General features: G+C 39.8%; 1 protein-coding gene across 3 annotated transcripts in view; it reads left to right on the top strand.

Annotated features, from left to right (window-relative positions):
- SRRM3 (serine/arginine repetitive matrix 3) overlaps positions 1-13,569 on the top strand; it is a 524,720-nt gene that overhangs the window by 446,433 nt on the left and 64,718 nt on the right. For all 3 annotated transcript variants that reach the window (XM_075589834.1, XM_075589835.1, XM_075589833.1), the window contains one exon: positions 7,003-7,038. In XM_075589834.1, the coding sequence (XP_075445949.1) occupies positions 7,003-7,038 (36 nt within the window). The remainder of the gene's footprint in view (positions 1-7,002; positions 7,039-13,569) is intronic.

The raw sequence follows: 13,569 nt of genomic DNA, 5'->3' as shown, positions 1-13,569 counted from the left end.
GCAGTCTGGATGGAAGAAACTAATTAGTGGACAATACACATAAAATGAAACACACTCCATACAAAAAGAAGTTGCTATTCTACCCAAGTTGTTTAAAAAGAGGCTATTTAGAACTTCATGAAAAATCAGTACAAGAGGATCCAATAAAATTAAGTAAATATATAAAATACATTGAAAACAATCTCACCACACAACAGGTACAGTAACTGCTGTAAAATAATTAATAGATTATGACTCTATAGTCATCAAATCTGCAGACATGGGGGATGGAGTGGTAATTTTTGATAAATGTAACTATGTTAAAGAATCACTCAGATTACTGAATGTTACTACCACCTACAAAAAAGTTAACATATACTGTAATCCACTATTTCTGGATTATATAAACAATAATCATTTCATTTTGAAATTTGTACATACAGTAAGTACAGTCGAATGGAGATTTTTAGACCTACTCATTGAAATGGGAAATGTCTGCGCAAAGCCCTATACAGTACTAAACCTGTGAGTTGCAGTAACTATATAGACGCAAACAGTAATCATGCACATAAATGGCTAACAAATGTCCCATACAGTATGGAGAACTCAGAAAAGTAAAATGAAATTGCTCAAAGATTGAAGTTTTCGAGGAACAAGTAACTAATATATTACAGAAGTTTGAACAAAGAAAACTATCAACCAGAAACTTTAGAGGGCTTATGAAAAAGTAAAAGTGCTAGACAGAAAAGAGCTAAGCATATATCAAACCAAAAAAGAAACATCGAAATCAGACAAAATGATAACTGTTCCGTTTATTACTCGATTCAATGCCATGGCACCCAAAATAAAGAAAACCATAACAAAACACTGGCATATTGTTCACTAGAGCTGAGAATCTGAAACAAAAGTTGTCACTGAGTTGTTTAAAAAAATAAAAGGAAGAAATAATATTATAGCAGATTTAAAACGCTATTATAAATGCCTTAAATTTAAGGGCCTATTCACTAAACTTCGAAAAGTGATTTCATGTTTGTTAAGTACACTTTTTAAGCAATTTTGCATGTTCACCTATTCACAGAGCTTCAATAACATGACAATATACTGTAGCTTGAAAACAGCTTTTTAACAAGCGTTATCACTTTTGCTATTACAAGTTGTGCAGTTCGTTTGAAAAGGTACCCGGGCGCTATCTCTATATGGCGTATTAAAGATGTAGAGATGTAAAAAAGGGGGGTGTGATACTGCCTGAAAATAGTATTCTTTTGATGTCCTCCTGTGACTTGGAACCCCAGCAGGATCTATCCAGTACCCTTGTTGGCAATGAATACAAAAAAGAATGGGGGAGCACAGTTATAGGAAACGGGCAGTTAATATATCTAGTGATCGATATGGTAATTAACACATCTATTAAAGTGATAGTTCATGGGGCAGATTCCAAACGCAAAAGGTGTACATACATTGATGTGTGTATGTGGGTGGAAAGGTAAGAGAATAAATAACTTACACGGCCTTGTGTAAGTTCAGTCACATCAAGGTTTCTTTGGGTTTCTTGTCGCCTTGGAGTGATGTGTTCTTCTGCGGTCTAGACTTTTCTCCTTGGTGTGTTTTCAGCTTTCTTCATTCGTTTGATGTATCCCTCCAGGGGGGTTTCCTCTCATGTAAACAAAAAAGGAGGTTAGATTAAGTCAAATATGCAGAGGCTGCAATATGGGGAAGGATGATATAGCAGTAGACCATTGAAATGCAATGGTATGATCAAGCACTCACACGGGCTAATGTGAGTCTTCTCCTATCTTGGTATCTTATTGTTGCCCGTTAGGGCAGGGCCTCAGATTGTTATCTGTGGATAACTTTCAAATGGTTGCAGGTGGTGATGAAGGGGGAATAAAAGCGATATAACACAATACTCACACGGGCCAGTGTGAGTGCACACTCCTAGTGGTTTCTTTACACTTCTGTTCCTAGTCGTTATATTCCCCTAAAGCTCTGGCATCCCGAACTCGGCAAATGGCAACACAACTCTCCGCACCTCTGGCATCCCGAACCCGGCAAACGGTAAACGATTACGTCCTTCTCTCTAACCCCGGACTTGGCAAACAGCACCCTCTACCATCCGTACCTCTCCTGCCCCGACCCGGACTCCCAGACCACTCTACTCGCAAGACGTGCTGGGTATGAGGTGAGGTGATTGTGTAACCCCTAGGGGTGTATATACTTGTTAGTGTCACTATTGCAGTAAGTCTGAGGAGAGGACGTGTCTGTCCTGAAACGCCACGTTTTTGCATATACCTGCTCTGATGCTTTGAATACAAAGGATTTGTGTCAGGACGTGCTCACCACAAACGAGACGGGACCGCGGTGCTGAGGTGGGATAGGATATAACGCCACCCACAGCCACGAGGGCACGTCTTGAGAGTAGAGTGGTCTGGGAGTCCGGGTCGGGGCAGGAGAGGTACGGATGGTAGAGGGTGCTGTTTCCCAAGTCCGGGGTTAGAGAGAAGGACGTAATTGTTTACCGTTTGCCGGGTTCGGGATGCCAGAGGTGCGGAGAGTCGTGTTGCCGTTTATCGAGTTCGGGATGCCAGAGCTTTAGGGGCATATAACGTCTAGGAACAGAAGTGTAAAGAAACCACTAGGAGTGTGCAGTCACACTGGCCCGTGTGAGTATTGTGTTATATCGTTTTTTATTCCCCCTTCATCACCACCTGCAACCATTTGAAAGTTATCCACAGATAACAATGTGAGGCCCTGCCCTAACGGGCAACAATAAGATACCAAGATAGGAGAAGACTCACATTAGCCCGTGTGAGTGCTTGATCATACCATTGCATTTCAATGGTCTACTGCTATATCATCCTTCCCCATATTGCAGCCTCTGCATATTTGACTTAATCTAACCTCCTTTTTTGTTTACATGAGAGGAAACCCCCCTGGAGGGATACATCAAACGAACCAAGAAAGCTGAAAACACACCAAGGAGAAAAGTCTAGACCGCAGAAGAACACATCACTCCAAGGCGACAAGAAACCCAAAGAAACCTTGATGTGACTGAACTTACACAAGGCCGTGTAAGTTATTTATTCTCTTACCTTTCCACCCACATACACACATCAATGTATGTACACCTTTTGCGTTTGGAATCTGCCCCATGAACTATCACTTTAATAGATGTGTTAATTACCATATCGATCACTAGATATATTAACTGCCCGTTTCCTATAACTGTGCTCCCCCATTCGTTTTTGTATACAAGTTGTGCAGTAGCTGAAAAAATGCCCAAACTACTATTCACAAAGCTCCATTATGCAAATCGCGGGTTAAACATTTGTATTTTTTATTATCACCTAAAGGGAGGCGAGATTGGAAGGTAATGAACATGTTAACCCCTCCCGCGATGCCTAACCACCCACCCGGGGCAACCCCTCTACCATCAACACCTCCTCATAGGAATGGGCAAAAGTGCTGTTCGCCAAATATAGCAAATATTGCTTTTGGCCCTTCAAATATACAACACAATGCAATAAAATAAAATAGTATAAAAAAAATACAGTAGCCATTTTATCCATTGATTATCACTGTGGTTACGTATGCCACCAACAAAGAAACTTAAAGTGAGCTGAGCATGTCACAAACATTCAAAAGGGTTTCATGCAACATAATCTTTCCAAAAACGTTAAGGAATTGCATTTCCAGAATCCAGCAGGACTGATGTATTAAGTAATAGGAAAAACCCAACTGAATTGGAGGAAGAAACATAATAAATAAAATCCCAAACAAGAAACATGCTGGATAGTCACTCTACAAACATTAACCCCATACAGGTTAAATGTCGACATTGATTTGGGGGCATTTTTAGCCCAATAATCAATATCAGTCCAAAAATACCAGATATTAAATCCCACAGGCTCGATGTAAGAATAACCAAGGCTGAGTCTGTCCAACTCCTCTACCTCCATTAACTACTTCCTACGAAATATTAGTATACTTTGTTATATCCTATAACTATCAACACACATATTAGATTATTTATTTATTTATACCATGTTTTACCAGGAAGTAAGTTATACAGTACTGTCAATTCACAGACATTTCATGGACAATTGTCCCTCAGTTCTCTACCTTCCCTGCTCGGAAACATAGATCTTTTATATAATAGTACTTCTCTCTTTCATTATTTTGTTCACATCTAGGTATTTGGTAATTCTGTTTTGCCCCAATATAATCATAACTTTTATGTTACAGTATGTTTATTATATATTTCTATTAAATGTATTTGTAGAATATTAAATAGATTTTATTTCTGTGATTAAAAACATAAGAGTAGATTATCTCACACATGTGATCTAGATTATCTCATTAGACTATTAGGTTATATACAGGGAAAACCAGGGACAAAGATCACCACCCCTGAAGAAGCTTGGCAAAAGGGAAATGCGTAAGGTTAATTCCCTGGAATGGGACTTGTGACCAGATCCTATCAACCAGTGGAGGCAACACATCACAGCAAAATTAGCTGTAATTATGCGGAATAGCGGCAGCACCACCCAACAGTAGCGTTGCTCTCTGACGTCATCGGGCTGAGACGGGGAAACAGGGAATGTAGAGGACTGAGGGAGAAGACACACTGTATAAGCCATGCTCTGCTCTCCACCCGGAGTCTGGTATTCTGCTGCTTCATCCTGATCCCTTGTTGCCATCTATGCTGGGACGCAGTGTTCGACAAACCTATACATTTGCTCGCCCCGGGCGAGTGGATTTAACATTGTGGCGAGCTCCTATTGGCCCAAGCAGCATACGTTTGGTACTAGGTGGCGAGTAGATTTTTTTGTGTGGCGAGTAGATTTTTTGGTGATTTGTCAACCACTGTATATACGTGTATATAATGTACAGTATGTACACACAAATATTCAATATTGATATTGGGGGAAGATCTTTTGATAAGAAAATAAAAGATGATAACAGTTTGAGTTGTCCCTAAGGATATTCATCATGTTCCTTAAAGCAATATGTATATCACCCACTATCATACAGATGTAGTGCTACGTATTTAAGTTCCGTTTGGGCACGAGGAAAACTGCTGATGAATGTAGCCCCACCGCGGCCCGCTCGCAGTCCACTGCGCCCATATGACCAGTAATACTTGCGGCCCTGAAGGGATTAACGCAGTGGGTGTCCCTGCTTCTGAATGGGACTTCCGCAGTGTTAATCCTACCAGGCGCCACCAGTCTAAGAGCTGCGCAGAGAGATCAGAGAGAAGCAGCCTCCCTCTCTGTGTCTCTCCGCACAGCCCTTACAGCAGATTTCACTATTTTTATTATTATTTTTGCGACTGCAATTACGTCTGCCATCTTAATAGATTTAAAACATTGTTTCTACTGATTTCCAGAATACTTTTTTCCTTATATTGCTACTTAAACAGACTTATGTTTCTGTAAAACTTTATGGAACGTGAGGAAGATACATTTGTCAACATTCAAAGTTTTAGAAGATCACAGCATCTTTAGAATAGAAATGTTGGATGTGCAGTAAATATTTAATGAGAAAATAACTTCTAAATGAACAGTAACATCACACTTTTGCACAATAAGATAAAAGGGTTTAGTTGACCAGCCTGTTTACGATTAGAATGTGCTTATCATTCAGGATTTCTTATTCGGCAGCATGACACCAAGCTGAACTTTTCTAATTTCCTAGGAATCCCTAAGGAGACATACTGCATAAGAAAAAGATCACCCTAACCAAACATGCTTATATACCAAGACCACAGATGAAATATATTTGCTTGAAATTTAAGTTGAATTGCCCAGTGAAATATTAAATAATGAATAAAACAATTAAAGGGTAGATTAGAGATGTGCAGATGTCTAGATGTCTTCACAAACATGTTCTTTGCTTTGGCCATGTTTTAGTCTTAAGTGGGATGTTTTGAGGAAATTTTCGCAAAAGCTTCCCACTCCTCAGAATTTTTCCAGAATGCTGACACCTTCACCAGAGTTAAGCACAATAGCAGTATATAAAAGATTTCTAGACCTTGCACATTGACTTTTAATTCTTGGCGATTTTTTTATTGTTGCAACGCTTGCCATTTTTGTCAAATTTATATGAAGAACAAATGGCATATTGTAGCCTGGTATGCAAACTTGTGCAAAAGTTTTGCGCATCTCTAGTGTGGATAGTTATAAGTTAGGGATAATTAATAGATAGGGTGAGTAAGGGATACATTCACAAAGAGATACTCAACCAAAAAATAACAGCAGGCAGTACAAAAAAAATAACATGCATTATTGTCCTGAGAACTTCATATTCACAAAGTTAATACATTAGACTATAGTCACCCAAGTTTACAAACCATGAGAAATTTACGTTTTTTTACGAAAACAGCACAGTTTGCAAAATAACGGTATTAAAATAGAAAACATTGTTATTTATGTTATTATGTTGTCTAGGGCAAAGAGCAGAACAGGCCATTACCATTCTGAAAGGTACTGCACAGTCATAACACACTACGGTATTTTCGCTGGAAAGTATTCAGATATGAAACTCCCACCTCAATAAGTTATATAAATATGAGCAAGGAGACTTGCTATGGTTTTTATTTTATTTTTTCAGGGGCATTTAAAGTAACTTTTAATCAGTGAATGAGATCTGACATGTTTGCAGTTGGGACCAATTTAAAGGGGCCATGTATCAAAGTCTCCGAACTACAGAAGTGGAACCAACAATAGTGTTTTAATCTGGAAAAATTGTGCTACACCATTGACAGCCATATAATGTCATAATGAATATAGTGATGCTAAGGTTATTAAATGGTGTGATAGACTGATTAGAACACACACACAACTTAAAATGAAGAAATGCGGTAGTAACATTATTTATGTTGAATACAGTTAGTAGTTACACTCCATTCCTAATCATTTCATAATCACAAAATGAGTGATACAAAAAACAGAAAGGGGCAATTTATTGGTACAGTTTTCGTTTGTGTGGAGCCATAACTTCAAACATTTGAATTGTCTGTTTTAGGTCGAATTCCGGCTCCAGAAAGAAGCGAAGACACAGGTGAGAAATGGACATTCCTACACACCTCTAAGTTGTAGAAAACCCTGCTTTCAAGAGCATGCTTCGACTTGCCGTAGTAGCTACCTGATTTATTTAGTTCAGTCTCAGGGAGAACTTCCAAGAAACTGTGCAGAAAGTCCACAGACAGGAGATTCCCCATACATGCCATAGATACAGTTACATAAGAAATACTGATGCAGCGGCCGCTATTTGAACGATTAATGCGGTATGTAGATCGGAATACCCATTCGATGGCGCGCAATTTGATTTAATCGTGCCGACTTAAACACGCGGTTTGGTTATCGTTTTGTCCGGATTTGAAAATGGCATTTTAGCGTGTTCTGCCATACTGTCGATAAACTCAAGTGGGCAATCGCGAGTTGTTGTCATCAAAATCCAATAGCAATTCAATGTCACGATTACCATGTTGGCTGAAATCAGCTGTGATGCCTGCCACGCATGCGTGCCATAAGCCCTTCAAAGCTTCTTCTATTGTGCTGTGCCAGGTCATCTTGGAGTTCACCGCTTATCAACAACACAACACCCCCCCCCCCCCACAGAGCTGTTAATAAGATTGCCATACGGCCTTCAAAGCTGGCCCCCCACACACACACACACTTTAGTAGTTGAATCAAATCATTAATAATTATTCTTTAGAATTTTATTGAGTAATGAATCATACAAAAATACAATAATTTGTGTACAGGCTTGTCTTTTCCTTCGTTATGGTTGCATTTGATTCTATATTGATGTAATGTACAGTACAGTACTGAAAATAAAAATCAGGGGGGGGGGCGGGGTCTGATGATTTTAACCCCCCACACACACGTTCAGTGTGCGATATTCATGTCTGCAATACTGTAGTATAATCAAATAAGCAATAATAGACTTTATTAAAAAAAAATTCTAAATGCCTTTCCGACCAACCATTATACTGTATGTTTTGATACTTTACTGTACGAAGTGATTTTTATTTGAGGAGTGTGTGCCACGGGTCAACACATTTTGCATGAGCTGGCCAGCAGATACTGTATGATTTAAGAAAAAACATGTGCTGTATTACAGTAACATGTTCGCAAATCCGGTCATCCTGTGATCGTTCAGAAGCAAGCTTTCCGTTCTTGTCAGGCACAAGGTCTTAGGCGGTGAAATTTACGTGGGTTTGTTAGCAGTATCAACAACACAACACACCCCCCGCCCCCGACAGAGCAATTCAAGAAAATGTGGCGTGCTTTGCTTCAACTGCTAATAAGATTACCATGTTGGCTAAAATCGGCTGTGATGCCTGCCACGCATGCACGCCATAAGCCCTTCAAAGCTTCTTCTATTGTGCTGTGCCAAGTCATCTTGGAGTTCACCGCTTATCAACAACACAACCCCCCGCCCCACAGAGCTGTTAATAAGATTACTATTCGGCCTTCAAAGCTGGCCCCCCACACACTCACATATTAGTAGTTGAATCAAATCATTAATAATTATTCTTTAGAATTTTATTGGGTAATAAATCATACAAAAATGCAAAAATTCAAAAATACAATAATTCGTGTACAGGCTTGTCTTTTCCTTCGTTATGGTTGCATTTGATTCTGTATTGCTGTACTGTACAGTACAGTACTGAAAATAAAAACCAGAAATAATTGATTAAACAAAAAAATATTGTTTGGGGGGGGGGGTCTGATGATTTTAACCCCCACACACACACGTTCAGTGTGCAATATTCATGTCTGCAATACTGTAGTATAATAAAATAAGCAATAATAGACTTTATTAAAGACAAAAACATGTGCTGTATTACAGTAACATGTTCGCAAATCCGCAAAACAATTTTTTGGTTATCGCCATGGCTTGCATAGCAAGTATGGATATTCTGAGATTCAAGTTTTACAAATGCAGTACAGCATACTGTATATTTTTGGGGGTTATCACCATGGGCTTGCATACTGTAGCAATTAAGGATATTATAAGAATCAAACAGTACTGTTGCTTTTTAATTCCACACTAGTCATGTACGTTCTTTCTGAGGTGGGTGGCATACTGTAGTACAGTGATTTTTATTTGGGGGTGTGGGCATCAAAACATTATGATGACCTGTTGAGAAAATGTCTTTGAACTATAGCTTGGAACTTCATACAGCTAGCACAGCTCGCACCCTTTCCCCCCCCCTCCCCCGCACACACAAGGCTCAAGGATTTCAACCTCTTATCAACACCTCTGACAAACCATCCATTTTCAAATGCTTTGCTTTGTGGTTGCATTAATCTTCCCGAGCCTGCTCTCACCGTTCTGCACCTGCATGTAATTCTCTTTGGTTGGGACCTGGGACCTTGTTGATTATTAATGCGCATGCGTGTATAACTTCCCATTCATTTGGAAGTTAGTTCAAGTTTTAAAAATATATACTGTACTGTATAACGTGTTTTTTTTTTTTTTTGGTTATCGCCATGGCTTGCATTGCATGTATGGATATTATGAGAATCAAACAGTACTGTTGCTTTTTAATTCCACACTAGTCATGTACGTTCTTTCTGAGGTGGGTGGCATACTGTAGTACAGTGATTTTTATTTGGGGGTGTGGGGATCAAAACATTAAGATGACCTGTTGAGAATATGTCTTTGAACTACAGCTTGGAACTTCATACAGCTAGCACAGCTCGCACCCCATCCCCCCCCCCCACACACACGGCTCAAGGATTTCAACCTCTTATCAACACCTCTGACAAACCATGCCACGCATGCGCAAGTGCGATAAGCTAAGCCCTTCTAACTTGCCTTTTCTTCAACACAACACTCCCCCCCCACTAGTAATAATATTAACATGTTGTGTGAGATACTGTACAGGCCTAGCTAAGAAAGCCCTTCTAAAACTGCTATTGTACTGTAACAAAACAAGTCAACTTGAAGTTCAAAGCTTATCAACAACACAACAACAGAGCCCTCCAACAGAGCCATTAACGTAAATGTACTGTTGCGTGATTATCATGAGCTGGGCAGAAGACATGTTGGATAATCCTTAATGCAGGAAAATAGTATTTTTCTACAGCATTTTATTGCATTATTAACAGAAATGATTGATTAAACAATAAAAATATAATAATTTTTAAAAAGCATTTTTTGTTTTTATATATATTTTTTCCCAAACTAATGTGAAGTGCAATGCTTTGTTTGTTGAACTGTTCATAAGAATTTCAGGTCAGCAAGAGGGGTTTAAAAAATAGATTTTATTTTTTAATGCATAATACAGTACAAAAATACAATACAGTAGCTCTTGTCTTTCTCTTCGTTATGGCATTGCGAGATGGGGACAGAGGTGGCTGCAGCTCTGAAAATACAGTATTTCAAAAGATTTTTTTAAAAACATATTTTTTTTGGCAAACACGAATTTCTATACAGTAACTATTATCTTACACATCCCCCCCCCCCCTTCCTTGCTTGCGGCAGTTCTGAAAATGAAAAGAAACAATAAATGCAGACATGGTTAGTTTGAGTGCCATACAGTACTTACAGTGCAGTAAAGTGAATGTATCATACTTACCTCTGCCTGATTAACATAAATAAATGGTTAAAACAATAACAATACAGTATTTATTTTTAAAGATTTTTTTTTAAACTTTTTTTTTTTTGGCAAACACAAATTTCTATACAGTAACTACTGAGAGAGGTTGGTTAGGGGGGTTTGTGTAAGATACAGGCTGGTTTGTACATGAACACCGTACTATTATCTTACACCCCCCCCCCCTTCCTTGCTTGCGGCAGTTCTGAAAATGAAAAGAAACAATTAATACAGACATGGTTATTTTTAGGGCCATACTTACCTATATCATACTTACCTGTGCCTTATTACTTTACCGAGGCCTGGCCATTACGTTGTATAACAATAGGCAACACAGTCTCAATATGATCAATATATTTATTACATCTGGCTACGGTGAGTATATTGTTCCAGAAATTCAGTATCCCCTTTTCCAATTCTTCCTTTTTAGACGGTTTCCACACTTTTCTGATATAATCCTTCAACTCATGCCATACCATTTCGATGGGATTCAAATCTGGTGATCTGTAATACAGTAGGAGGGGAGAAAAAAGGTATACAGTAAACTATGTAAAACAATGCGAAAAGGTTACCCAACTGACTCCGCTAGCGTCTTAACCCAGTTGATACCGCTGGCAAGAATGTGAGCCATAGACGCTGTGTGTTTCGGATCATTGTCCTGGAAGAACCGGGGACCAGATGGGAAATCATTCTTTATGTATTCAACAACATGTGTAATTATGTGATTTTGGAAGAACGCTTTATTCATGATTCCTGGAAACAAGAAAAAAAATGTAACATTAGGGTACAAAATACTGAATACAGTACAGCTGTCCAGTGCGTAAGGCCACAGCTTGTGTATTTGTGCATTATTTTACCCTCAAAGATAATGATGCATCCTGGTCCTTGTCTAGAGATGGCACCCCACACATGCATCTTCACTGGGTGCTTGGGACGCGGCTTCAGAGATAGGTGTCCTTTTTTGTAGAATCCAAAACGGGCAAACCTCTCAAGCGCTACAGTTGTCTCGTCTGTAAAGATGACATCATTGAAAGTCTCGCCACTTTCAATCCATGCCCGTGCCTGGTCCACTCTTTTTATTTGTTGGCTTCCCTTATCATAGGATACGCTCTGTAATGACAAGGAAAAATGTTAGAGCCACAAAATGCTGGAAATACAGTACAGTATGATACTGTATTAGGAGTGAGCCTAACATAAAAAAAGAGGGCATGGGTGACGTACTGTATACTGTACTCTACTTACTTAAAACGCCCATATTTCCATCCCAATTTCCGTCTCATCAACCTGATACTGGTCTCTGATGCTTTTATTTTGTGAGTAGCCTCTAGTGCATTCTTTACACTTGTGGCACACGTCTCATCATTCGGCACACTTATTTGGTCCACCAGAAGAGTGTTCGCCCTAATGTGTAAAGAAAAACAGAACAATTTGTTACAGTAGGCAAATTAAGCATCCCAATAGCGCACAGATTTCTTATTGTCTGATGTTGCTGCTGCACTTATTGTACTGTGAGTACACTTTGGGCGCTACAGTATACAGTATGAATATATGAAATAAATAGCCCCTCAAACTGCAGGATTATTAGTTCAAAGAAAACAGAATCTTTTGAAATGATTACACTATGACACTACCTCCTAAAGTACAGAAGACAGTACAGTATATTTCTGTAGAGTTGACTTAAAAAGCTAGTGACTGATTGTAAGAATGGCAAAAATGTTATACTGTACAGTACAGTCGAAAGGTACTGTAAAGATGAATAAAATATTACTAGTACTGTACAGTTCAGTACAAGACGTTGGTAGAGTTATGGAGGAAAATACAGTAAGTACTTACTCAGTAGTGACAGTCGGCTTTCTTTTGACGTTTTTTGCCATCCCATGCGCATGATAACAAACAGTACTTTTTGCTAAACCGAGGCCCGAAGCAGCTAACCAGCGGTGGATCTGTGCAATGCTGTGTCCATTCTGGTACATATCCTTTATTCTCAAGCTGAGATCTTTTGAAATCCTTTTCTTTGGCATCGCTGCTGATAAAAAAAAATTGCAAGCACACACAGAGCAATTCGATGTGAATTCGATGTGTATTGAATGAGCATTGAATACACAAAATGGATGCTGTATTTATACTTTAATTTAATGTGCCTCAACGTCACTCGACAGGATTAGTACACAGTCCGCACACTTTTAACATCTGCACCTCGTGTCCATGCCTGCGAAAAAATTTAAATAAAAGGTGAGACGAATTGCATAGACTCTCAGACACTGATCTCTATCTGAACTTGTCCAGATACTGCATTGTGCATTCGTCTATCTGTTTCCATGGATCGCCCCCGATTCTATGGACGCAGGAACCACCTTGCTCCTGCCATGCCGGCCAAGCGAAAGGCGGAAGCTGTTTCCCAGCCAAAACCTAAGCGAAAACCAAAGCAGAATAAAGAAAATGTTCCGAAGGCTCCAAAGGTTAAGACCCCTGGGCGTTATTTTGTATAGAAGAAGATCGGCGCACTTAGCACTGTGCAAGTCAAGTGGAATCCCGATTCTCTCCTTGCAACCCATCCTCGATGCTGCTGCTCTCCTGTCAACCCCCTGCCAACCTGCTCCACAACCCATCCTCGACGCTGATGCTCTCCTTTCAACCCCCTGCCGACCAGATCCACAACCCATCCTCGACGCTGATGCTCTCCTGTCAACCCCCTGCTGAACTGCTCCATAACCCATCCTCGACGCTGATGCTCTCCTTTCAACCCCCTTCCGACCAGATCCACAACCCATCCTCGATGCTGATGCTCTCCTGTCTACCCCTTGCCGACCAGATCCACAACCCTTCCTCGACGCTGATGCTCTCCTGTCAACCCCCTGCCGACCTGCTCCACAACCCATCCTCGAAGCTGATGCTCTCCTTTCAACCCCCTGCCGACCAGATCCACAACCCGTCTCTACACTGCTGCTCTCCTGTCAACCCTCGGGTCACCTTCTCTACCA

Source organism: Ascaphus truei, chromosome 3 (assembly GCF_040206685.1).
Source record: "Ascaphus truei isolate aAscTru1 chromosome 3, aAscTru1.hap1, whole genome shotgun sequence".
Taxonomy (NCBI): Eukaryota; Metazoa; Chordata; class Amphibia; order Anura; family Ascaphidae; genus Ascaphus; species Ascaphus truei.
The sequence above is the reverse complement of the archived record's forward strand: the minus strand, read 5'-3'. Positions and strand labels throughout refer to the sequence as shown.